This window comes from Neocloeon triangulifer, unplaced genomic scaffold (genome assembly GCF_031216515.1).
Source record: "Neocloeon triangulifer isolate White Clay Creek 2 clone unplaced genomic scaffold, ASM3121651v1 ptg000015l, whole genome shotgun sequence".
In the NCBI taxonomy this organism is placed as follows: Eukaryota; Metazoa; Arthropoda; class Insecta; order Ephemeroptera; family Baetidae; genus Neocloeon; species Neocloeon triangulifer.
Window position 1 is genome coordinate 6,628,376 of NW_026775557.1, and position 27,496 is coordinate 6,655,871.

Below are 27,496 nucleotides of genomic sequence, written 5' to 3' on the forward strand. Positions count from 1 at the left end.
AAGAGAATGCGGGCTTCCCAGCTAATTAACGAATACTCGTATTTTACCAACAACCTAGATCCAGTGACTCTTATCTTTGACTGATAAACAAAATAATACTATTTTCTCCTTTGGTGTTGCGCGAAACGACAATGCTATCAAGTCATAAACCACTCGGACGCCCACGACCCACCCTGTTCGCGATTGACAAAGAATTGCATGCTTTCTCTGTTTGTAAAATTTTTCATTTTTTAAGTCGTAAAGTGGCTGTATTTGAGCGCGCGTACAGCGGCGTAGTTTGCAGCCGGGGAATCCCTCGGACATAAGGAATTGTTTGTTTATTGATGCCACACATCAAGAAATAAAATACGTCACCTGTTGTCATCCGCAAGCTGCGAGAAAAATATGAATGTCACATAAACAACTTCTGAGTGTTATGTTTTTTTATAATTTTTATTTTTGACCTCATTAATATCAGTTTAAAAGGGAATTTTAGTGTGCTCTGGTTTTCCGATTTTCCTGTTGGAAATTTCGTGTTTAGGTCGCGCAACCGTGGGAAATTAATACAGTTGTCGCTCGCTGACTTTTTCGGGAAATCCTGTGCAGACCCAAACAATGCGACGCACGCACCTGCTATGGCTTGTGTCGACAGCTGCGCATTCATTTTCCTGTTAATTGAGCCTTCTCGTTTCAAACTCTGCGGTAACACATCGACTGGAAAAGTCTTGCTCTAATTTTTCACGTGCAAAAATTGCGCAAAACAAAACTGCATCGTTGCATGCACTATATGGAAATCCCATACATTGAAGACAAACTTTTGGTAATAAGGCATAATCAGAATCAATTTTATCAATTTTTTTGCTCTTGACGTAGTTATGAGTGGGCTAATGTGCACAGTTATTGTTTAATTTTAATTACTTCATTTTTATTTAATTTTATTTATTACGTGCAACTTTCTGTTTATTAAAATTATCTATTTTTTACCAATTTTTATTCAACTGATTGGCCAGATAAATTACAGTGACCATTTTTTTCTACATCTTTAAAAACTATTTTTTATGAACAAAAGGAAACCTTTGAATATTCTGGAAATTAAAAAAAAATAGAATTCCTTTATTATTTTTCTCCCTTGTTATTTCCCGTCGACTTAATTTTCCTCAAAGCTCCCAAACAAAGAATTCACGGGCGTGTCTGACGAGAGGCGATGTTAATTGTGACACACGAAGGAGTCCGGACTTTTGATTATCTCAACAATATCCGTGGAATCGAAACGAATTCCGGAGTTTCCGCCTGAGACAGTTCACCTTTGTAGCCGATTATTCAAGTGTCCTTTTGAGAAGGCAGGCTGACGGAGCACACTTTATTATCCGAATGATGCCAGTTCATAACATACGTACGCGCGCGGAGCAGATTGGGAATTCCAGCAAGGTTTCGCTGGAGAGAGGCGCTTTTTCACCGGCCGCTTAGTTGTCTGCGAGCACACACACGACGCGCACGTTGCGGGTCTCGCCGTTATTACCTTGCACTAGGGCAGTTAATTTGTTGATCCCCTCAAGATCACATCCCCCACCCTCTTCCTCTAGTCGCAGTTTCCACAACTCCGGTCAAATGCCATCCAAAAGCTGGAAAGTGTGCGCCAGCAGAAAGCATATAGATACGGTCGCCACAAAAGGTGAGATTTTTTTGCAAATTTTCTTTTATTTTTAATTTTTTTTTAATATCAATTCCCAAAACTTTTTCCTGCTACACAATATGTTTATCTTCATGATAGATAGATTTTAAAATAGGGCTTGACGCGCGTTTTCCTTTAAGAAACTTTTTCCCAAACATAATGACGAATTCGGAATTTTGCTCTTTTTCCTCATCTCCCACCTGAGTTGCTGGAATGATACATTACGATGTTATGCACACTGCAAAATACAAAGTTGGAATATACTTTTCATTTTTCTTCAGTAAATTCTGAATTGCTCAATTATAGTCGATGAGAGTAATTTATCTGTGCCAAAAGGCAAACGCCCGATGTGCACTGCAGTATATGTAAGGATGCTGCCAGTGCGCTTTTTCAGCAACGTTGTTTTCATTTATGATGGGACTTTTCCACACAGCGGCCGGTCGCTTTTGTGATTTATTCTGTACATCCGCCGCTACTTAAATTATGACATCAGCGCAAGTGACAGCTCTCAAACAGGGGAATCCTGGTAAATTTTCTATTCACTATAAAAGAAATAATAATGCCGACTTGAATTTTTTTTTTAAATTATTCCGAAACAAAATCGATCTGCTGGAAAAAAATATGGTTCAAAAACAGGTTCAAAAGTTAAAAAACTCTGTATCCTGTGGAAATTTGAAAATTATATCAGCCATTAAAGTGGGATTTTCGTTGTGTCATATTTTAGTACAAAATTTTCCTCTGGGAACGTGGGAAGTAAGGCGGTAGGAAATTTAAAAAACCTATGAGTGACAGCCTAGTCTGTGCAGAGGTAAACTTCCGAATAAAATTTAAAATTCATATTTTTTTTTTAATTTGAAGGAAAAAAACTTATTTTTACGAATATTTAAATGAGAATTTATCTCGCTTAAAAAAATTCCAAGAACGACTAATTTAAAATCAAAGAGCCTGAAATAGTCCCTAAATTTTATTTAAAATTTAAATTGCGTTTTTAATAAAATTCGTTATGACGAAGCGCTGCGATCGAGTTCGGAACTTTTGAATTTGCCACCCGAGATGTTTTTTTTTATCTCCACTCGGCCTCCACATGGAGTAGGGAGGGATCCTCCGTGGGTCACGTGACCAGTCATTGTATAACCCGTTCCCATTATACGGCGAGCCTCCAAGTACCGAGCACCTGTGCGCGTACAAAGGGCAAACCAAAGCCACCTGGGCAGCGCGCTTTCGGCCTTCAACCCCGCAATCTCGTCGCACCCTCGACCCCGGGGTCGTGGCGCGCCCCCGATCGGGCCCAGAGCAGCCACTTTGGACGCCAAACTCCGCCTCTCGCGGGTTTCCCCGAGAGCACCGCCGCGACGGGGAGCGCCCGCTCGCTCTCACTCGCAGCCAGCAGCATTCACTCAGTTTACCAATAAGTGCGAGCGGCTTAGAATGGCGTCCGGTGCCTCCGTCTGAAGACCCCGAGCTTTTACCCTTTGCAAATTCACAACCGCGGTGAACTCGATCGCAGCAGCAATGTCGTGGCGCAGCAATTCGGCCGCTGCGATGACCCAAGGTGCTGACGCGGGCAGTGGTGTGCTTTCAGACTGGTCTTCCAAATGCGAGGACGAGGACAACCTGGACTCAGGACTGGTGGCCTCTGAGCAGTCGCTCACGTCTGAGCAGGGCCTCAGCGGCAAGAGGGACTCGGCCTTCCACGAGTCCGAGGAGAACTTGTTGTCCAGCGCCTCCTCCATGCGGTACGACCACCAGGACTCCGGCCTCGGACTCCACGAGGGACTCAACGACCACTTCAGCGGGCTCAGCCTCAAGTCGCACCTCAACGACCTCAATGCGCCCCCGTCGCCCACCAGCACCACCTTCACGCCGTCCTCGCCAACGGGGTCGTGCCAAAAGGTGCCCCTGTCGCCGCAGAAGGAAATTCTACCTGAACCCCGAAATTTGGGTCTGGACGATCTTTACTTCGACCAGGATGAGGATGGAGACACGTGAGTTTATTTATTTAAATAATTTATTAAATTTTTGATGTGGAAAAATTAAAAAAAAAATTAACAAATAAAAATTATTATTCAAATAAATATTTTATAAAAAGTTTATCGTAAAATATTTTATAATTTAAAAAAAATTAATAGTTAAATTTAAAATTTGGAATAATATAAATTAAATATTTATTTATATAAGTTTAAAATGTATTTTAATTAAAAAATTTCTCGTTTTGTTCACAGAAATTTGCACATCGCCATCATTCAAGGCTTCATTGAAGCTGTGTACAGCTTAATTCGGATGGCACCAGATCCACAATATCTGGACATACCAAACAACTACCACCAGGTAAGGCATTTCCCCTGAAATATTTATTAATTTTTTAATAAATATTCCCTTTTTCTTTTCTACAGACACCTCTTCACTTAGCTGTGTTGACGCAGCAAGAGCGAATCGTTCGCGCCCTTTTGGTTGCCGGGGCCTCTCCAAATTTGAGGGACCGAAACGGAAACACCGCCTTGCACCTGGCCAGCGAGCAGGGTTTCTCCAAATGTGTTCACGCCCTTTTGCAGCCCATTACTGTGGAGGAAATGTCCACCTCGGGGCTTGTCTTCAACGCGCCAAGATACATTTCGAAGCAAGTGTTGCTTGAGGAGCAAAATTATGACGGTTAGTGAATTTAATCAAATTAATTTTCCATTTTTCCACGAATGTTATTTTGTTTTTTGGGTTTTGCCCCTGAAGGGAATTCCTAATAAGCCGAGATAGGGACGGAAGCCTTTCATTTCACCTACGCAATAATCACAACATATATAGATAGATGATGAGGAAAGTCCTCAATTTTCCTCTCGACTTCTTCTTTATCAATGTGAAAGGTTTCGCAATTCTTATCAGAATTGTGCATTCGAAATAATGATTAATCTCCGATGCACGTGTCTTTGTGATGTTGTTTGTCGCATCAATCTACGCGTTTCTCGTTTGGTAAAAAAGGAATTTCCATCAGGCGCGGCAATCAGTATTAAATAGAACTCAAAAATTGATAGGCTTGAAATTGCACATAACAACCGGAAACTGCTTGCTGTGCTCTCTCTGCGGCAGCGGCATCTGTCAAACCAGAGTGCTGACGCATAATTTGAAAATAATCGGTCCTCTTCCCGGAACGCGTATGGCGATGCAAATCCTGCGGCTTAAAAATTCCCAGAATTTCTCTGATTTGTTTTCGTCAATTGAAATAACAAACGAGGCGTTTTCCAAGCAATTAAAAACCGACGCACCTTGATGCAGAATCAATATTTGTGTCATTGAAAGTGCGCGACCTTCCTTAGTAAGAAGTGCGAATTACGCGATGCAGATAAATAGCTGAGGGATTCCCGCGTCTCTCTCTGCAGCAACGCGCGTTCGGGAAAGAAATCTCTCTCGTTCCTATTATCGTCGTTACTGTTATAAGGTTGTTGCTCCTCCGTCAGAATCGACGCTGGGGATTCCTGCGGAGGAAGCAGCTCTTTCTTTCTTTCTTTTCACCAGAAACATTAAATTCGCTGCTGATTTTTATTTTATTGTAATTATTCATGAGCACGGAGCGGGTGGCACATAACGCAGTGAATTTCCAGCGGCGGTGGAAACCACTCTGTTTGTTCAAACAACCTCTGCGACAAGGAAAGTCCCTTTTCAAATTCACAAAAATTTGCCTGCGGGATTTTCCCGGTAAAGTTTCCGTTTTGCTTGCGGTGTGCTGTGGTATTTCACCGATGTGGCCACTGATTGGAGGCGCCTCGCGTGCGTGACCGCGCTGTAGGTGGAAAAAAATGCGTGCTCTGGAATGCATTCAAAATCGATAAGAGAGTCGCTTGCGAAAGGTCATTTGTTTATGGATAAGAAACGGACTTAAATTTTATCTTTGATTTCTTCAATCTATTTTTTTTTTCATGAATTATTCGCGTTTGAATATCAAGTTTTCTTTTGCTGGACCGTCCAAAAAGAAGGGCAGCACGCACATGTGATAGTCTATAAATACAAATACGCTTCGCCGACGATGGCCTTTTTGCCTTTAGCGTCGACGGGCTATTTTTAAGCCGCGCCGCTTTCGCTAAAATTAGAGCGGAATTCGCAGCTACCATTCATTCAGCACCAGACGCGGCGATTATTATTAATACACGCCGCTTTTTGCGCGTCTTGAATTACGCCACGATTGTTTTTTTTCCATCGCGCGCATGTAAATCATCAGATAGCATCATTAATTACAACGAGGATGGCTACTTGTGTGCTTGCAGGTCAGCACTGTGTTCACTTGGCAGCCGCTGGCGACCATGCAGATGTATTGAGACGTCTCGTGTGGGCAGGGGCCAACATCAATGCTAGAGTAAGTTTGCTTTCACTTTCTAGACAAAAAAGTGCTCTTATTTTATCAACTGAACATAAACTATAATAAAATAATTAACTAAAAGAACAAAATTAAAAATTTGCTAATAAAAAAATTCCCTTTTACTTCAGAATTTTCTTGAAAATTTGCTAACACAACCCTTTTTTTTATTCCAACAGGAACTGAAATGTGGGCGGACACCTTTGCACATAGCGGCCGAGCGCAGCAAACGGAACGTGTGGGAGGCGATTTTGAAGGACCACAACTGCAGTCAGCTGGTCGACTGTTCCCTGGAAACCTACTCGGGGTACACGGCCTACCAACTGGCCCTGTACGCCGACCGGAGCCTGGCCGCCGAGCTCTCCAAAAGGGGCTTCGCCAGCGCCCTGCCCGTTGACGACGAGTCCGACTCGGACGATGACATGGTAAGCCATTTTTAATCCATTTCACCAATAGAGCAGGGCTTTCCCTGTATCAATTCGTTATCTCAAGGTTACTCAATTTTGCTTGAAACCAACTTGCTTGGGAATTCCCCGCGGTTCTCTGATTTCTTCCCTCTTAAGGGCAAGTCAACGTCCAGTGTGGGTTCAGTACACTTGCACTTACTTGATAGCATTGAAAAAACCGGTTTTCGCACTGGCGAAATTCATTTTCAGCTCTGTAACATTATTTTCTTGTAAATTTTGGCCCACAAAAAAAAAATATTTAATTTTTAAAATACCATGTTCATTCACGATATGCCATCTAAAAGTGTTATTTTTCTGTGTTGATCTCGACAGATTCTGGGTCAGCAACCTGTTGAGGGGTTCTTCGGAGGGTTCAACAACTTCCTAACCTCAAGTCGTCCAATCATGAGCGCCTAACTTGGAGGACGAACAAAGTGATTTCGGGCAAAAGTAATAGGGTCACAATTGATTAGGAAGAGGACAGTTTAGTTTTAAGGGGAGATAAATGCATCGCTGATGAAGTGATACAGTGACCAAAATATTTTATGTAAATTGAACAGTAAGATACACTGGCCATTACTAAGTAAAAAGACTGTGTACCACATAATTGATCGCAACATGCAGTGAGTGTGACGGCGCGGAAACTTTTCAAACTGACTCGGAACGAACTTCGCGTGTCTCCGATTTCCGAGTGTTGGCAAGAGAGGAACCGGAGGGCGTGAACGAACTTCTTGTACTTTTAAAAATTATATAATTTCTCTTGTAAAATATTACCTTGTTTTCGTCTCTGTTATAGCATAATATTATGTAAACCATGACACACACACTCGCAGAAGTTATGAATTAAAGAAAAATAATCGAATGTGTTGCTCCATTCACAGAAAATATGCGTTCGTTTGATTTCCTACGTTTTCTAAAACAACAAAAGATAGCAGCTTCTTCCTCTATGCACTTAACAAATCTCTTGGCCAGGATAGATTTCTCCGCTGTTTTGCTGAGCTGCATGACTGCCGCTCTGTGGGAATCCCCACCCACTTGCTGGCTACATTCAGGGCTTCCCCAGCTCGCTCTGCCTTTCATTGCATTGCCAGCCCAGCCGATACAACACCAAATATTCTGGAGAGCTTCGATGCTCAGGCCCCCTTAGCATAATATCCCGGCGGCATCGACCGCCGGGTTTTGCCAGCAAAAATCAGAGCCATTTACTCGACCGTGGCCTCTCTCTCGAGCAACCACTCTTCGACAAAACCCAGAACGCAATTAAAACTAGTAATTTGATAAAAAAAAAAAAAAAAAAATATGTGGTCACCCTAACTAACCATATAACCGACAGGAGATATTTAACTAAAGAATTCAGCATCCGCCCCAAGCATCAACAGACATAATTTATCTTGTGTGATTTGGTTCATACTTATGTTATAAATAAAGTTTGGTTTAAACAAAAAAAATAAAAGCAGGAACACAAGTGCTTAAATAAAATGTATTTGTAGAACTTGTTGTCAATATAAAAAAAATTCTCTCAATGTTATGCTTATTAAAAATAGCATTTATCAAATTAAAAAAAAAACTTGTATAAAAATAATAGTTTGAGATGTTTATTTAAAAAATTTGTGACGACTTGGGCCAGTTTATTCGTCTGGTTTCCTCCAACATGAGAATGACAATTGAAGCGCGCAACGGAAGAGGCAAGGATGAAACAATAACAAAGTAACGCGCGCTCGGTGACTAAACAACAGCATGTGTCTTTTCGCTGAGTCTCTCTGGCACTCGGACGGACGAACGGACGGACGCACACTTGGGCCCTGCTAATTTTGAGTCTGGCCGAGATGCCAAATGCTGTGCTCACCGCCGACGGGGCACTTTCGTGATGCCTGGCCGTATATGGAGCTGAGACTGTCCGCGCGCGTCTTGATCGACGCCTCGGACGTCGTCACGTTGATGCAACGCCATTAAAAGGGCGCAATTACCAATTACACGGCAAATTCGTGCCATAATCCATAAACACTAAGATTATTTTGATTTTGGGATGGTGGCTTTATTATAATAATAGTTTGCCTTCAATTCTTATAATAAGAAGTGATGAAAAAAATAATTTAATTTTTTTATTATTATATTTTTTTTTTTTATTCTCTGCCCAAATAATCCACTATTCATATTCAATATTAACTATTTTATCAATTTAAGAGAGAAAAAACAATCAATATACAACACTGTAAAATAAGAAACAAATGAATTGAATTTTGCTTACGTTTTTAGAAACCCTTCTATTTTATTTTTCATATTGACATCTTTTGACCTGATTGCGACATCAGTACCAAATGGTTTTTTTTATGAAGTGAAATGAAATAAAATAAATCTTTACTGATTTAATTAGACTTTCAAAAAGTTAAAAAGAATTGTTTGATTATATTATAATTAGATAAAAAAATTGTTTAAAAGTTGAATGAAAACAGGTTAATTTAATTAATTAATAGTTAAATTATGTTTAGGGCCACAGATATAGGCGCATCTTTTATGTAAAATTGAAATATTTAATTTAAGCTACATTTTGTGCAATAATTTATTATTTTGCAGAAAAGTTTAGTTCAAAATAAATAAATAGATTTATAAAATTACATAGTACCGTACTGTGTTTAAAATTAAAAAAATTTGTTCAGTGCCTTTGAACGTCATTTGTTGAGTCGGTTAAGCAAGGAAAAAGGCAATGAATAAGATTAAGAATAATCACTTTTTAACCCACGTCATGGAATAAATAATCAAAATCGCCATCCATGCTTCACTTTCCTGCGGGATTTCTCCAAAGGATATTCCAAAGGAAGCAAAATCAATCAAAATATCTTTTGAAAAAAAATAATAATAAGAAAGGGTTGTGCGCGATGGTCGGTGCGGTGAGCGCGCGCGAAAGAGTAAGAGATGCAATATATTTGTGAAGACGGTGGCGATCGCCAAGAGTCCAAGGCGATGAGTGTGCCTGGTTATTTGTGGGGTAGCTTGGCCAGAAATACTCGGCGAAATTCCCCTACCCACCCTTCGGAACGGTCCCTAAATTTAACCTGGCGTGAGCTAATTCGATCGGCGGGCGAGCCGCGACCTATACACTCATCGGCGGCGCAACCGCGAAAAAAACGCAAAGTACTTGTGCGATGAACTGGCCTTGCCGCGGCGGCCGAAATAGCCAAACGCCGCTTTTAATGAGTGCGCAGAGAGGTGTTGTTTGTCTGCGGGAATCCCGAACGTGAAAATAGCCGATCGACCAGCAATTCGCAAGCGGCGCCTTCTATGGCAATTTTCCACCCGTTCGTTAGCGGCTGCTTGTTATTACGCGCCACATTAACATGTAACTTTTAATTGACTTTCACTGCACTCGTGGAATTAGTTTCGATCCACGAGTTCTGTCGAGTAAGGGATTTTTGCACAGACATTCTTTGAAAACGTTGGAAATCGTCATAGGGGGCAATTTGCGTTTGTTTTCCTTGTTCTGTTTGTTGGTTTGCCTGATGGCGTTGGCTGCATCAGAACGCGGAAGGATTCGACGATGGCATTCCTTGAACTTGAGAGAGGACCACTGCAGACGGACTGACATAAATATAAAGATAATTGTTGCCTATTTTAAAAATATTTACACTTGAAGATAAGGCAATTGAAAATATAAATACGATAGACCAAGACTAACTCTCCTTGATCTGAATTAATTTTTCTGATAGAAGAATTAAATAACAAATCTATCATTTCATCATTTGATATTGATGGACCGTTGCTATGAGAGTGAACCACAAAACAAACATGCAATTTTTTTCATGATATGAAAAAATTAAACTTCACAGTTCTTACAATCTACTGCAAAATTCCAATTACAATCAATTTTATTTATTTAAATTTGTATTATTATTATTTTTTTATGGCTATGCTGCTCATCTGCTGCTTATTTAAAATAAATAATAACTCTGCAATCATGCACGATAAGTAACATGAAAATCTTGAAAATATTTCAAATAAAAAATTAAAATCATGGAGTGATCCTGATAAATTTCATTTCCTTTTTTATAAGGGAGCAATATTTTATGTAATAAGTAAAATTACAATTTTTCCTTTCATTTATTCCTCCTGTCTCATTATCTAGAATATAATACGGGTATTATTTTTTATAATCTTTATAACGCAATTTAAGTTTTATTCAAAAAAGTATAGTCTCGCTCTTTTCTTTTCGTCAAGAACAAATAAGTTTGTTGCTGATAACTTTCATGGTTTCAAAATAATATAATAGCACCATTATTATGAGAATTTGTAAATTATGATTGTATCAAAACTATTATTTTGAACTGCCAAAAAAGGTCCTTTTCAAATTTAAATAATTATGTTCAAATTACACGTATTGCCGACCTGCCCTATTTATCTCACAAATAAATCTCAATGCAATTTTTTCCCATTTCAAGGGAAACTTCCATTAATTTTGTGTTCTTTTAACAAAAGATTTAGTTTAAACTCTGACTGTGTTCTTCACACGTTCTCAGCTCTATTTTTGCCGATAGAATTCCGAGATGAACTCTGGGGAATTTCTGTTTCTAACCAAGACCCAATTCTAGAGGCTCGGCGTCTACACACGCCATCGGCTAGCTATCTCGCCATGTGTTTCCCAATTATTGCAAAAAAAATTTGCTTACGTCAATGGCCAGTTGGAACCTAAACCTTTTATCAAGGTGACCATACAGATAACTGCTTTTGGCATTTTATCGCTCTGCTGAGAATTTTAATGTATCTCACAGACAAAGTCGTCCACTGGCAACGTGATTTGCAATCAACAACGGAAGCGTTCGACCAAAATGCATATCATTTGGAGGAATCCTTCAAAAATTATAGCGGTCCAAAGTTGAAGTGTTTCTGTGGTAATTAAAAAGCCCAATAGTAATCTCATTACTTTATTGAGTGTTTTTCACGCACCTCAAATGTGCTTATCAAGAATGAATGAAATAATTTTATACTTTGATCTAGCTTCTTTTAGAATCACTTGTACTTTCCTCCCAATAGAAGTGTTTTTATTTTATCAACGAGTATATTTTCGTTTCAATTCAATCACGCTTCAGGCTCGCATTTTTTGCACTTTCGACTGTTTGGGTTTTTCTGCTGAACCCGTATAACGAGAGAAGCAAGAAGTCTCTAGTTTGCTGCTGGATTCGCTGAATTGTTGCGGTATTCCCGAAGGAAATTATGTTTGATCGGAGGCGCACATATGCCGGCAGCATGCTCGAAGCGCTCAATAAGCAAACAAAATTTCCCGTGAATTGCGAGCGCCGCCGGAGCCGAAAAATAGTCCCATTTCTCTCGCGCCTCCCCCGCCGCTTAAATGAGAGTTAAGTCATTTATTTCGGTTTGTTTCTTTCCTCTTAAGATGCTAATTTCCCTGTGGCCTATTTTTGGAGGGCCGGAACGCGCGCCGCAAAAAATGCAGCGAAAATATTTCGTCGGCGCACTTTTCTCTCTAAACGGGGGGTTGCCCGCGTCTATTTTGGGCGCCGGCGAATATATTTACCCTGCTGCCGGCCGGAGTCACGCGCAGATTGTTGGGAATCCCCGCCGCATAAAATGTGACCTTATATGAGAATACAAAGACCTTTTTACCTTGTTCGTTGATAAATACGAAGGAAATGAGGGAAAAGTTCAATAATCTTCTCAGAACACGTTCAAGATATAAAATTTGGGCGTCGAAATTTATTAAAAATCATGAAGTTAAAAATTTTAGCTCAGTAAATTATGTGCGGCCTTTTTCTTTTCTTATTCTTATATGCATTTTATTAATTTTAATTCTGAATTAAGTTATCTAATTGTCATCGGTGACACTTCAGCCACAAAATGATTATCGGTGCTGCTGTTTGTACATTACACAATCTCTTTTTCAAGCTTTTTTTCAAAACCAAAGTGCAATCTTAAATGATAATCTAATGGTAGAACTGCATAGCAACGTGGGTAAAGAGCAACAAAATACTTAATGAGAAATTTGTTGAGGTTAATAGCTAATCGAAATGTATGATTAAAATAACTATTTCAGTGATTATGACAAATTGTAGATCAGTTTTGCTCGTGACCGATTCGAGTCTTGTCACAGGTTAGGTGTTTTTTGTCCGTCTGGTCTTGTTATGCCTACGTGCTGAAAACAACGCAAACTCTTGCAGGTGGCTGCATCATTGAGAGGAAAAAGCCACAAGCAGTTTGATGATGTGATTAACAGTAAGTTTGAGTACTTTGAGTAGCTTGCTTTATTACTTCTCGCAATACAAAATATTACAAATACAAACAACTATAATAAAACTTCTTTATTTATTTTCCCATGTGTAAAATTTGAGAGTAAAGATATTTTTTCGTATTCAAATCTTATTGTAATTTTAAATATATATATGAAAAAAGTTGAAATTTTAAAAAAAGGCTTATAAATATTTGAAGCTTTATTGAAAGTGAAATATCAAGGAAAATTTGTAAAGTGAAAATTTTGTCCAATTAATTAAGTCTTGGAATTTTTAGCACCCCAAGCGCCTTTTGCAACCGGTGCTCCACATCACCCATTTGGACGACTTCCAAAATCAGGTTTTCTTGTTAGCTAATTTACGAAGCCAGTCGCTTAAGTGATGATTACAAGGTAATTTTTTTAAGTTTCCTTGAATGACCTTGCAATTTCAAGTCTTTCATTAAAAATATGCATCATTTTCAACTTGCTTTTCATTAAGGATGATCTAGAGCTGTCTAGAATAAACTAATAGTAACAAAATGAAAAAAATTCATTTCCCCAACATGTATCCAAATTGTAAATCAATAGAAATATAAAGATTGCTTAAATAAAATACTAATTTCTCGATTGTGAATACAATGTATAGTGTTGCGCTGATTTTGTGATTTTGTATGCGAGTGAGAAGTGAAAATAAATGGCATCTCTGTTTATTGTGGTTCGGCGATTAGGGAATTCCTGAGCGCCGCACGAATAAACTGTTGATATGTAAGCGAGCATTCATTCAACGTGCAACGTCATAATGCAAGCACATTACCTTGCGACGAGCACTTGAATTTGCATCATTTGCCAAGAGCCGCGTGAGTTGGCAACACGCACAGCAGACACACTCCTTTGGAAAATTCTTACGCCTAATCGCTTCTTGCAACTCCTTTTTTGAATGCGGCTTTGTTAAATTTTTTTCTCGTCCCTCACCGGCAGAAGATAAAATTGCGAGTATGAGTCAACATATTTTCAATGAAATTAGTTTTCTTTTAAAAACGTCAAAAATGCTTCTTAAAAAAAATCAGCACAAAATGCAGATTTTGCAAGCTGAAAAGGAACTTATTTTTTAAGTTTCAATCATCGGGAGTAAATTGCACAAAAAATGCGTAGCAATTTAAGTTTAAAGAATAAAATCAACATTATCAAGTTTCGTTTTGTTATTTAAATTTTTGTGGTAACAAAATCAATTTGAATAAAGAAAAAAAATTACAGTCACATCAGACCAAATTTTATGCCATTTTTTTATTGTTATTCTTCAGTCATTTAAAAACTCATACATCTATCAAAACATCCTTTTAATGAAAAAAAAATGAAGAAGTACTTGAAATTAGTCTGTTAATTAAACTGAAAAATTACTGAGATTCATTGTCATATAATTTATGAATTATATTTAATTATTTTTTATTAATTAGGTACAAAGAAAAATATAGCTTTTTCCAAGCAAAAAGCTTCCTAAAGCAGTACTGAGCATGAGCACAGCACTCTCTCCTAATTTTATAGTTATCTATAAATATTTATGTCATACCTTTAGTTTTAAAGTGTATTTATTAATGAATAATTATGATTTTTTTTTGCACTTTAATTTAACAAAATCACGATTTTCATTAAATTACAACTTAGTAGCAACTTATAGAAGATTGCAGTAAATTTTCGCTCGGTGAAGAACAATGAAACCTCGTGTTTCTAGTTTCTATACAAATTCAACGTTTCGGCGTTTCCTGCGCCAAAACAAAATATCGGAAAAAAATATCATCCCTGACACTTCATGACCAAATTACCAGAACTAAATTATAGAAAAGGGTCCTGGAAGCTAAAAAAAAAAAATAGGAATCCCGCTGCATCAGCAAAAAATTTTGCTTGCATGGAATCACTTCGGGGGTAAAATCCCAGATTAAACGCGTGGGCCATTACACTCTTGTGCGAAAGGCCACACGCACACAATTTGTGCTAATTTCTGCTGAATTTCCGCATAGTACAAACTTCTTCCTTTTGCGCGGGGAAAAACGCTCTTCAAAATCAATCATAGGAAAGAAGAAGTGCTAAAACCAAAGCAAATTGGGTTCACTGCAGCCCGCGGAGAGAAAATCATAATGATGATGTTCCAATGACTATGCAACTGCTGAAGTCATCCACGTCACGTAAACACAGGCAAAAAATTCCCGATGACATGCGTGCTCGGGTGAAAGAGAAATTAATGCACTGTGCGCGGCGCACCACATAATAATATAATAAATAAAATGCTCAAGTCTCGGTAGCGCAGAGAGGTGAAAGTCCTAAGTCATGTGGGCATATTTTGCTCTCTCGCAAGTCAGCCGCCGTCTTCCTCTCTCCCCAGACACAAATCGCACTTCGCCTTGGATGATCTTTACAATTATTCAAATTAACTTTCGTCGTCCACGCACGGTGATTGTCAAGGGGAATCCCTTGCGTAGGACCAATTAGTGCACTTTCCACCGAGAAAAGTTGACAATATTTGCCACATGATGTGCTAATAGAATGTTTCATGAGGTTAATTTGTTGCGAAATGCGTAATTCACAGTTTCAATTAGCACAGAAACTTTGAACCAAGGTATGTATAATATTTGCGGATGCCTTCAGAGACTGTGTCTTTCCTGGAATAAATTACAAATGCTAATATTTTTAAACCGACTTATTTCCCTTTAAATTTTTGTTCATGTGCGAGTGTGTTTCTGTTATTATTAGTGTCTTTGTTTGTGTTGTTAAGTGTAAACCAGTTTCAGGGTTTAATATTTAAGAGAGGATTAATTTTTGTTTGGTATGTATTCCATTGTTTTTCTCGCACAGTCTTAATTATAAAACTTCTTAACATCTTACTTTTATTTTATAGTAAAGATCTTAAGTTCAATTTACTATGCCGATGATTCTGTAATAAATTAGATTTTGGAGAACAAACCATGAAATTGTTGGAAAAATTTTATGCTCTAAAAAATCAAAAGTAACTTAAATCATCCTTCTGGTTTGCTTAATAAATAATGCTTTAAAGGTGTTTTTATACTTAACTTTGCCTTAATTTCAGGGTTTTAACTGTTTTCAAGTTTTTAAAAAACAGAAACAAATTTTTTCGGATAAATAAAAACTAATTTCTTAATTAATAGTCAAATTTATAGTAAAAATTCTATTATTTCAAGCCTATACCCTTATAGCTTTTCTCACAGTTTTAGTAAAACCAATCATCAATTTAAATATTTAATTATATGTTACATTTAAGTTTTGATTGACTCTTGTGGCCTTCATGATTCAAAGCCAAAAGATATACAAACCACGCCAGATTCACGTTCCATCAATTATTTAAATTGATTATCGACTTAATAGTGCGTTGTAGACAAATTTTGCCATTTATAACAAGCGAGGAAAATTGTGTTTGGGAATAAGTAAGAATTGCGCAACTGGCGTTATCATTTTTAGCACGCAACTTGCACACGAGGAAAATGTAGAAGAATATTCGGACGAAAAAGCCGCGTTACAATCAAGAACTGATGAAAAAAAATTTCCTCGCGATTAGTGCTTCGGCGAATCGCTGCTTTTTTCATGTACTAATTTTCCTATCTCCATTAAAGGAAATGCAAATGAGGAAAAAGAGCAAAACTAATTTTAACAAATAGTTTAGTGTGTGAGATGTGGGACAACTTCCGGCTAGGAAAATGAATTATTATTGTTGTTTATTTGTCCTCGTTAAAAAATACATTCAATTTTTAATTAATTTTGCAAAGTAAGGGCGTATTTAAAAGATTTTTTAACTTAGATAGGGGATTTTAAGTGAAAAAAGACAATTATGGGTGAATAATTTTGAAAAAAAAAATGTTAATGCTTTAGGACTGTTTCAAGGTGAGATTTTTAAGGGCATAATTCTGCGGAAATAGAATAAATTTTATGGTTCAAAAGAGGGTGAAAAAATATTGTTGAAATCGGTGACTTTTCATCAAATATATATTATATGGATTTTGGTGATTTTTATTTTGATCGTATAAAAGGTAATTTTTTCTGAATAATTATAGCTAAAGGTTCATTGTTTTCCCCACAACTAGGGACAACCTATACAACTATAGGTTCTTTGCCAATACAAAAAAAAAAAAAAAAAAATGTGAAGATGTGCGTGATTTTCAATATATTTTTGTCAATTGAGCATCTTAAAAGGATTTCACAAGGCCACCATGTCCACCCACGGGCGATATATTTTTTGCTTCGGAAGTGCTGCATAATATGCTGGCTGAATACATAACACCAACATAGCTGCCCTTACTTGAATATACATAAAGGGCCTGGCGAAAAAGTCAACGCAAGCAAGGCTGCGCGCGTGGGGATCCTTCGAATCGAGCGAGCCTCGCAGCAAAAAGGGATTCCCGGCGCGCCACATGTGCTTGCTGGAGAAACTGCTGATAATAAAATTATTGTGCATTGCTCGACCTTAACTGTTTTGTCCGCGCGTTGTTTTCCCATATATGCTGACTGACTTACAAATACTGAAAAAGTCGTCCAAGGCAGAGAGCTATGGTGTTTTTAATGAAGTCCCAGAATTTCCCCAAGTTATCAATTAATTGCAGCATAATCAGGTTCGACAAGACAGCAGTGGAAAACCCGGTCGCTTTTGACCCTCGTTGATAAAATTTTAAATCAAGTGCAAGCGACCATCAACATGTCAGTCAAAAAATAGCATTTATATATATTTACTGCACTAAAATTTTCAGAAAAATATACATTTAAGAGTTGAAAATTGGTTTTGTTTTTTAATCATAAAAAAATTGCATAAAAATTTTTTTAATAAAGACACTACGTACTCTACACCAATAAGCACAGAAACACACATGCAAAGTAACAACAATTTGGAAAATCTTTAAATTAATTTTTATTTAAAGGAAAATAATTTTGTAGCATTAATTTTCTTCATTTTTAAATTGAAAAACTCTTACCGCGGTTTAAATGGTACAGATAATTAATAATTTTCATTAAATTTGAAAAATATTCTGACCTTATTCAAAAAGGCAAAACTTGTGATATTAATTAATTAATTATTATTATTATTATAAGTTGTTGCTTGTTGAAGGGTCAATGTGTAAGGATACACATTTATTCATTTGATAAAATTATCAATAAAATTTGTTCATACATCTATGTAGTAAAATATTATAATAATTCCTCATTTAGCCACAGCACACGTGAATAATATTTTTAGTCGCCCCACATCACAGAGCACCGAGGTTCTAAAAAAAAGCGGCAGATGACGCGGCAGTTCACTTTGCCGGCAGCAGACATGTCACGACTCATCTGTTTCTTGTTTTGAAAAGAAGTCCACGTATCTTGCTAACAAAAACAAATTTTCGCCCTTCCGAATTCTGCCTTTCGATCTCGGAATGGCCAATATCAGAGAAAAACAATTAGGTAATCTCAATATTAATTATCTATGAATTGAATCTTTACCAGCGCTGGAATTAAATTTTTTCAGCAAAACATTTTGAGTCTCGCCAATTTTTAATTTGGCGTTGATTTTTGTTTTGACATTACTAAAGATTCTCATCTAAAATTTCAAACCTAAAATTAAATATGAATATTTACAGCCACTTTGAGGCAAATGCTGAACCTCAACCTGCCCATGTCCAAATCGACGGTGAACGAGCCGACGTGGAAGGTTTTGATTTACGACAGGTTCGGCCAGGACATTATTTCGCCGCTCATTTCTGTCAGAGAGTTGAGAGAACTCGGTGTCACTCTGCACGTGTAAGAAAATTTTAAAACCAACATAAAATCGGATTAAAAAATTTATTAATGTTTTTGGCAGGCAACTGCATTCGGACCGAGACCCCATTCCTGACGTCCCAGCTGTGTACTTTTGCATGCCCTCCGAAGAGAACCTTGGTCGGATTGGTCAAGATTTGCAGAACGGACTGTACGATTCTTATCACCTGAATTTCATCTCCCCAATTTCTCGGCAAAGGCTGGAAGATCTCGCCGCCGCCGCCCTGCACTCGAACTGCGTTTCTAGTGTTCAGAAAGTGAGAGTGGATTTTTTTTTAAATTTCCTCTATCTAATATTTTCGATTTAGGTTTTTGACCAGTATCTAAACTTCATCTCCCTTGAGGAGGACCTGTTCATTTTGAAGCACCAAAACAGTGATGCCATTTCCTATTACTGTAAGATGCGGAAAATATCTTCATTTCGGCAAAACGTATTAATTAAATTCAATTGTCCAGCAATCAACAAGGGAGACATGAAGGACTCGGATATGGAGGCCATCATGGACAACATTGTGGACAGTTTGTTCTGCGTGTTCGCCACTTTAGGGGCAGTGCCTATCATCAGAAGTCCGAGGGGAAATGCAGCCGAGATGGTTGCCGAAAAACTGGACAAAAAGCTGAGGGAAAATTTGCGCGACACGAGAAACAACTTGTTCATGATGGAGGCTGGACAGGCGTCTCATTACAGGTTTATAAAAACGCCATTCAGAAATAATTTTTAGACAAAATTTGGTGTTTGAGAATTTAAAATTTTCTATTATTTTCAGCTACCAGAGGCCGTTGTTGATAGTATTGGACAGAAATGTGGACATGGCTACTCCCCTGCACCACACCTGGACGTACCAAGCCCTTGCCCATGATGTTCTGGACCTTTCGTTGAACAGAGTGGTGGTCGAGGAAAACGCAGGCAGATCTCCCAGTGGAGGAACAAAAGTCAAAACCAGAGCTTGCGATCTGGACGCCAGCGACAAATTTTGGATAAGTCACAAGGGCAGGTGAATAATTTTCACAAAAAGTTAACAAAAAATTTAAATTTTCATCACTAGCCCTTTTCTGACTGTGGTCGAAGCGATTCAGGAGGAGCTAGAAGAGTACAAGTCGTCCGAAGAAGAGGTCAAGAAGCTGAAAGCTTCAATGGTAGTTAAAATAATAAATTTGATTCAAATTTTTAACTAAACGCGTCAATTGAAGGGTCTGGATAACGACAGTGATGCTGCAATCATGATGTCTGACAACACAGCAAGGCTGACAAGTGCTGTCAATACTTTGCCGCAGTTACTCGAAAAGAAACGACTCATTGACATGCACACAACCATTGCAACAGGTAAGAGCATTTTGCAATTTTAAGAGGCTGCGTCAATAACTTGCCTCTTTGCAGCCATTCTCAATCACATTAAGAGCAGAAAGCTGGACTCGTTCTTCGAAGTGGAGGAAAAGGTTATGGGGAAAGTCACTCTGGACAAAGGGCTCATGGAGATTATTACGGACAATGATTCCAGCACTCCCGAGGACAAAATGAGACTGTTTATTATTTACTACATTTGTTCTCAAACTATGTCGGAGGTAAAATTTTGTTTGTGGGAATTGCGACAAAATTAATTCATTGCCGTAAACTCAGGTTGAGTTGGATCGGTTTTCTGCAGCTCTGCAGAATGCTGGCTGTGATTTGTCTCCTCTGACTTACATTCGACGCTGGAAGTATGAATTTGCCAGGATTTTTAAATTATGAAAATTAAACCATATTTTATTTTTCAGACAATACACAAAAATGACCAGCAGCACATCTAGCCAGTATTTGGGCAGTGGAACCAAAACCGTCAGCATGTTCTCGAAACTCGTCTCTCAAGGCTCAGCTTTCGTAATGGAAGGAGTAAAAAATTTGGTTGTTAAAAAGCATGTGAGTTTTCCCAATCGTATTATTTAATGAAAGTCTCAAATAATGCTCTGCGTAGAATTTGCCAGTCACACGGATTGTCGACGAGCTGATGGAGCTTAAAAGTTCTCCAGAAACCGAAGACTACCGACATTTTGACCCGAAACAGCTTAGACAAGTGGATGGATCGCAACCCCCTAAAAACCGAGCTCCCTTCCACGACGCAATCGTTTTTGTCGTCGGTGGTGGAAATTACATAGAGTACCAAAATTTGGTCGATTACGCCAAGGTAGGAGATAATTAATTTTTTTCTTAATTATTTATTAAATCTCGTTCTGCAGAGCAAAGGAGTGCAGGGGAGCAAGAGGGTAATTTATGGCTCCACGTCCCTCAACAATGCCAAACAATTCCTCAAACAGGTAAGCCTGCTATTTTGTTTTTCAATTATCGATCACTAACAAGCTAAAATAAAATTCCAGCTTTCTCTCCTAGGACAAGAGATCCACTGATTACCAGCACATTGTTCATTCCGATTATAAGTCACCAAAATCTTCAGCTTTATTGTCATTTGTCCACCTGCCACTTCTGCATTGTGGCCGATTATATTCTGTTATTCTAATGATAGGCTTCTTAAAATAAATAATATATACAAATTTAAATGTCAAAGTTTATAATGTTCATTAGTTGTTTTATGAAGTGAACACACATGAGCACAAATATTGAAATGAAAAGTATTCCTTTTGTAACGTAAAATACTTTTTAATTCTCTTCTTTGGAAGTTCAAATTATAATGTTTTTTAACAAAATGACACGTTTAATTAAACTTTGAAAGAAGTGAAGAATATTTTGAAATCCAAGTTTAAAATAATATTAAGCTCCCCTTGAAAGTGGAATGATCGGCGCCGGCGGGGATTTGTGCGTAATTGTTTTGCTCTTTATTATGCGTGAACTTTCAACTTGCATGAAGTAGGTGAGGAGCGCGTATATTTGCGAAGAAATTTTCCCGGCTTGAGGCAGAGCCGAGGAAAGGCGAGAATGTCGAGAAGAGTAAAAATTTCATTTCATTGGCCGAGGAATGTTTGCTCAACGGTGAAGTCAGACCGACCGAGGTGGTAATTGCGCAGTGCCGAGTGCGAGTGTTGTAATGCGCGCCGCGGTTCTGGGTTCATACCTGGCTGGCACGGCAGGTGTACAATTCTTTGCATACGTGGGGCCAGGTGCTGACGGTGACCTCTTGGCCTCTTCCTCCACTCAAGGCCAGGCTGCTGCTGCTTCTGCCGCTCCCAGCCACGGCACAGCCTCAAACCAATCACTGCGCGCAGCAAATACTTGAAATATTTTCATGGCTTTTTAATTATTCACACGTCTGACAACAGGTGTTCCTTTGCCTGTTAACGGATTGACACACAAATCGTACCTTTTCCAGCTTTCTTTAATCTTTCTTCTGTGCCGCAACTTTTTTTTTAATATTTTACTTCAGTAAATTTCAACAATATTTCATTGAGAAAGTTTATTTTCATGGAATAATTTGTAATTATTTTATTTAGTAAAATTTCAAGTTATTAATTCACGGCTGTGGTATTTGTACTGCTCGCTGACAACACACTACTTTTGCATAAATAGGTGCCCACAGCAGGTATAGATGTTGTTGGTGCTGCGAGATAAAATATTTAATTACCTTGATCAGAGTGGTCCAGCCCCACCAAACACCGCTCGACTCTCTACCCGGCGTTCTCGCATATTAATACGTGTATAATAAGCAGCAAGAATAAAGTTTCAGCCGTCATCAAGGCCAAAAAAACACTTTTAGCCAAGGCGACGCCATCTCACACTTCGCATAATTCCTTTGCATATTTCTCGATATTCGCACCTATCGCTGACGGCCACTCGCAAAGTGCCGAGCAAAATCTTGATGCCTCTGATGGTGCAGGAAACCGATAAATCAACTTAAATTCATCAAATAAGGCGAGGCCGCAGGTTATTTTTAGAACATATTTTCAACTTGATAAATCAGCCTCTTGATGATTTTCCCGACGCAACAGAGACGATCTGCAAGAAAGCCTTGGAATTTTGCAAATCCACCAAGTTCTTTTAATTGAAGTGTTATTGCTATGAAGACCCTTTTTTGTCTGTGACGAATGCGATCAAGGAGATTTACAATTCAATTCAATTCGTTTATTCTCTTACAACAGGTCAAATATTATTTTGGGGGAAAAATTACATTGAAGAGAGAATTGGCAGCCAGCCCTAGTTTTTTACCAAAATGAAAAGAAATTTTTTGAAATTAAATGAATTATTAATAGAATAATATTAGCAATTTTTCTAAATAATAGAAAATTTCTTTTATTCAAAGCTGATTAATTTATATATCAGTTTGATGCAATGCATGAATTAAAAACAATTTGCTTTAATTATAATTGCGCAATTTGAACAAATAAAACATTAATTATAGATAATTATGCTTAAAAAGTGACAAAAAGTAACCTTGGCAAATAATGGAAGAAGTCAAATATTACTTAATTAATTATTAATATTATCGGTCATTTTATTTCTGTGAATCCATTGTAAATTTTTAAATTTCCACGCACTTTTGACTTGATGTTTTTTTTTTAAATTTTAATAGAAAATAATTTCAAAGTACCTAATAAAAATTAAACAAATCTTTGAAGGTAAGAATTTTATTAAACATTTTTATATTTTAAATTTTACTCAAAATTATTTGTTACTTTTGTTGATTAAATTAACGAAATGAATCTATCAAATTTACAAGCAAATCGCATGCATCTCTGTGTGAAATTTTCTAATCAATGCGGTGGGTTCGCATAATTAATTATCAAAAGTGCTTGGTACGCGGTACACACCCTTAATAAGAAATTTGCAATTAATCGGAAGACCGATCTAATCTGCATGCAATAATGTTGAAAGACAATACTCTGTAAGCGGCGAGCAGGTATATCAAGAGAAACTGCCGCGGCTCGAGCGAAGAAAAAGAGACGCGCGGGACGAAATAAATAAAAATAAGCAGGTTGCACGACGGCGAGATAAAGTAAAATAAAGCGCTCTTGCTGGTTATGTACTTTTGAAATGTCACGCCGTATGCAAAGTAGCCATTCCAGACGAACCACTTCATTCTTTTTAATATATAGTTCATCGGCTTAAGATAAAAAGAGCGCGAGAACAAACGCGCACCAGAGAGAGGGAGGGAGGCATTTTCCATTAAAATTCCTCAGCAATAAACATTTTCACTTTGTCATTTTTAAGTGCAAGTAATCCATCACGACCTCCTTGAGTTTTATATAATATGCTGTGTGTGGCTCTCACATGATTTCAAGAGCATTTATATTTTTTTCCTGTTCTCACAGGCGGCGGTGTTGGTTTTTCTTTCTCGCAGGTCATCCCTCCGAAATGTAATAATAACTGACCTGCGAGCCGATGAGATGAGTCGAGAGTCAAATGAGAAAAGCGCCGCTCCGGCTCAAAAAGCGCCGCCCGACAGCCCGAATGTGTCCAGCGGAGCGCACATACAGGGTGATTGATGGAATGCGCACGCAATTAAACAATATGCTGAGCCACACGCACGCAACTCGCCGCTTTTCCCAAGCACACATACCCTGAACCTGACGCGCGCGCTTTTGCGTCAGGAATGCAACAACATCTTTGTTGGCCTAACAAAAACGGGGCACACAAACTTCTCTTTTGGTAAAAAAAAAAGCGGAACTAACAAACTGCTGGACACTTTCAACAACAAAGGTCAACCCTTAAATTTCTTTCAAATGAGCTGTTTATTTTTTTAAGAAATATCAACTCTATATTCAAAATTGTGCATTTTTTAAATAAATAACCACATATCCAAAGAACCTCTTCTTTTTTTAAATTTATTTAATTTTATTTCAAATCTGGTTTTTTTTAAGTAGCACATGGGACCGATCACGAATATTTGACCCCTAATTGTTACAAACTTTTGTGTTGCCGCGATCATCACAGTTTTTACATATGTTATTGGGGTCAATGAGAGGAGTCTCTGACTAAATTTTGAAATAAAAATTTTGAGTACTTTTTGAAATATCCGGGAATTTTGAAAAACCCAAAATTGCGTTTATCTTTGCTCCTATTGAGTTTAGAGCAATGCGGTTTTCACCATAATGGGTAACTTTTTATTCTGAACAACTTTTCTGTAGGCCAAAACGTTCTAGGTCAAAGGTCAAGGTCACTAAAATGCATTTTAATTTTTTAAAGCTATTTTTCTCAAAGAAGCATACCTTGGATTTTTTCCGTGGTATAGGAAAAAATGTAGCCCATCAAATTTAGCATCTGGTCAGTAAAAATCTCGATGGCCTTATTTTTAGTTTTTAAGATATTTTAGCTATAAATTAAAAAGACGCGTTCTCGGCAAAACACGTTATTTTGAATTGTGACAGTTTTGATATAAATAATGTGATTAGAACAATGCGGTTTTCGCTATCCACCTTAATTTTTTATTCTGAACAACTTTTCAATTGACCAAAATGACCTAGGTCAAAGGTCAAGGTTACTAAAATGCATTTTTAGTTTTCAAGGCCATTTTTCTCAAAGAAGCATACCTCGGATTTTTTTCGTGGTATAGGAAAAAATGTAGCCCATCAAATTCTACATCTGGTCTGTGAAATTCAGAATGGCCTTATTTTTAGTTTTAAAGTTATTTAAATAAGTATTTAAAAAAGCATGTTTTTCAATGAAAATATACGGTCGAGAGCGCACTTTTTTAATTCATATGTACATATATTTAAAACTAAAAATAAGGCCATTCTGAATTTCACAGACCAGATGTAGAATTTGATGGGCTACATTTTTTCCTATACCACGAAAAAAATCCGAGGTATGCTTCTTTGAGAAAAATGGCCTTGAAAACTAAAAATGCATTTTAGTGACCTTGACCTTTGACCTAGGTCATTTTGGTCAATTGAAAAGTTGTTCAGAATAAAAAATTAAGGTGGATAGCGAAAACCGCATTGTTCTAATCACATTATTTATATCAAAACTGTCACAATTCAAAATAACGTGTTTTGCCGAGAACGCGTCTTTTTAATTTATAGCTAAAATATCTTAAAAACTAAAAATAAGGCCATCGAGATTTTTACTGACCAGATGCTAAATTTGATGGGCTACATTTTTTCCTATACCACGGAAAAAATCCAAGGTATGCTTCTTTGAGAAAAATAGCTTTAAAAAATTAAAATGCATTTTAGTGACCTTGACCTTTGACCTAGAACGTTTTGGCCTACAGAAAAGTTGTTCAGAATAAAAAGTTACCCATTATGGTGAAAACCGCATTGCTCTAAACTCAATAGGAGCAAAGATAAACGCAATTTTGGGTTTTTCAAAATTCCCGGATATTTCAAAAAGTACTCAAAATTTTTATTTCAAAATTTAGTCAGAGACTCCTCTCATTGACCCCAATAACATATGTAAAAACTGTGATGATCGCGGCAACACAAAAGTTCGTAACAATTAGGGGTCAAATATTCGTGATCGGTCCCACATGCATTTTTAACCGTTTCAGATCGTTCAATAATTCCACATTAATTTTTTTTAAATTACAAAATAAAATAGCATTGAATATGAAGTAAAAAATAAACAACCTTATCATTTTTTATTGCAATTTCTTTCTTTACCTTTTTCATTTCTAGAGGAAATCAAAGCCGTTTGTTTTTGCCGCCCACGTTATTTTCAGGTGGAGAGATGGAGAGTGAATGGCGCGGTCCAAATAAATTTTTGATTTATCACTGGGGTCCATTTATTACGGACGTGGTGCATCCTGCGCCTTGGTGGGCAAACATCATCATCATCATCAGCATCTCATCTCTGAGAGAGATAAAATAAAAAAAGCCACCGCCATACAAAAGTAGAAGAAGAAGGGAATTTTTCTACCTGTTGAAAGATGAGCAGACGAGTAATCGGACACTTCCGGCGATTTTTCACTGAATTATTTCGCCAGCGTAGGGTCCGTGAAAATATTATAGAAAATCCACTGCTCCGTCGGTACAAAGAGAGCGCGGCGTTTTTATTAGAGGGCGGCGCGGGGCAAAAAGCCGCCGCGAGAGTTAATGGTTTTTTGAGATACTTATTTCTCTCCTTGTTAAATAACAAACTGCTGCTTTTCTTTGCGGCCGTTTCGGTGCCGACTTATTAAAATCACAATAGGCTTGTTCACACAAAATGCGTGAGGTCTCTCTCGAGAGAGCGGGGCTGCTGCTGCTGGACCCGCGGATCAGCAGGGGTGGCCTCTGACTGACACAATTTCTCGGAACGAGAGTTCTTCTCCAGAAATGTAATGCATTCGAGGGAAAATGTAAATGCACGTGTGTCGTGGGAAATGCACTTTGCAAGGACAATAAAAGCATAAATCTGGCGCGCTGATTGACGCGGCACAGGTGAGTGGAATAAATCGCGGCGCTCTCGAGACGCGAACAATGGCGCGTCCGAGCAAATTGCCGGGCGCTTTTATTGGCCCGTGACATCTCGCATTGTGCTGTCTTATTAGGGGCCCAGAGTTATTGCCGATATTGCAATTCGCCGCTTGATTTACTCACTCTTATTCCGCAGCAACTGCACCGCCACGATTAATGCGAAGGGCCATTGAAACGCGCTAAACGTTGCGTGTTTTACATTCGTCCGGCTGTCAGCGAGAGGGCCGGAGATCGAAACGACCGATCGTATCGCACGTTTCCAGATGAAATGCCCAAATATGGTGGTTACGGAAAGAGCGTCAGTGAAAATTGGATCTAAGTAAGTGAAGCACTTTGTTGTATAAGCACAAAAAAAATTACAATTTATCAAAGTATTGTAAATTTAAAAAAAAAATCAAACTTATTCGCGTGACATTGAGCTCAATATTTTTATTTTACAACATCTCTGCTGATTTTTATATAAAAAAAATTTGAGGAATTGTCAAAATTAACGCAAAATTTAAAATTGCGAATGGAAAATAATTGTACAGAAAAATAAATTAAAATACAGTTTTTCTAATGAGAATGTTAAAGCTTAATTCATAAAACTTAAGAAAAGTCTCTAAGTCTATCGCTTTTCTGAACTTTTTCCATTCGAAAGATATTGCCTAATTGATCTATAAAAAAAACCAAATCTTACTAGAATGCTCCTTTTTTTGTAACAAATATATTTTTTTTTCTTATAATAGTAC

At 37.7% G+C, this 27,496-nt stretch overlaps 3 protein-coding genes and 1 long non-coding RNA gene across 5 annotated transcripts in view; 3 read left to right on the forward strand and 1 right to left on the reverse strand.

Annotated features, from left to right (window-relative positions):
* The window catches only part of LOC132202267 (exportin-1), a 49,269-nt gene that overhangs the window by 13,842 nt on the left and 7,931 nt on the right, over nucleotides 1-27,496 (reverse strand). The window lies entirely within an intron of this gene.
* LOC132202525 (NF-kappa-B inhibitor cactus-like) lies at nucleotides 1,458-7,737 on the forward strand. Of its 2 annotated transcripts, XM_059629487.1 has the most exons (7): nucleotides 1,458-1,651; nucleotides 3,234-3,636; nucleotides 3,874-3,979; nucleotides 4,045-4,300; nucleotides 5,902-5,990; nucleotides 6,170-6,415; nucleotides 6,770-7,737. In XM_059629487.1, exons 1-7 carry the CDS (start codon nucleotides 1,588-1,590, stop codon nucleotides 6,851-6,853), a joined length of 1,248 nt encoding a protein of 415 aa, XP_059485470.1. In that variant the 5' UTR covers nucleotides 1,458-1,587; the 3' UTR covers nucleotides 6,854-7,737. The 2 variants fall into 2 exon arrangements, with proteins under 2 accessions (XP_059485470.1, XP_059485469.1); XM_059629486.1 differs by lacking the exon at nucleotides 1,458-1,651 and having other exon boundaries at nucleotides 2,790-3,636.
* Nucleotides 12,384-13,880, forward strand: LOC132202208 (uncharacterized). The gene is made up of 3 exons (XR_009442348.1): nucleotides 12,384-12,436; nucleotides 12,499-12,658; nucleotides 12,950-13,880. It is a non-coding gene; the product is annotated as an uncharacterized LOC132202208 (long non-coding RNA).
* Nucleotides 17,934-21,003, forward strand: LOC132202207 (protein sly1 homolog). Its single transcript, XM_059628979.1, has 14 exons — nucleotides 17,934-18,092; nucleotides 18,269-18,428; nucleotides 18,490-18,703; nucleotides 18,755-18,842; nucleotides 18,903-19,134; nucleotides 19,214-19,441; nucleotides 19,493-19,583; nucleotides 19,638-19,770; nucleotides 19,825-20,009; nucleotides 20,065-20,144; nucleotides 20,202-20,343; nucleotides 20,399-20,608; nucleotides 20,661-20,738; nucleotides 20,799-21,003. The coding sequence occupies exons 1-14, from the start codon at nucleotides 18,065-18,067 to the stop codon at nucleotides 20,826-20,828; spliced, it is 1,899 nt and encodes a 632-aa protein (XP_059484962.1). The 5' UTR covers nucleotides 17,934-18,064; the 3' UTR covers nucleotides 20,829-21,003.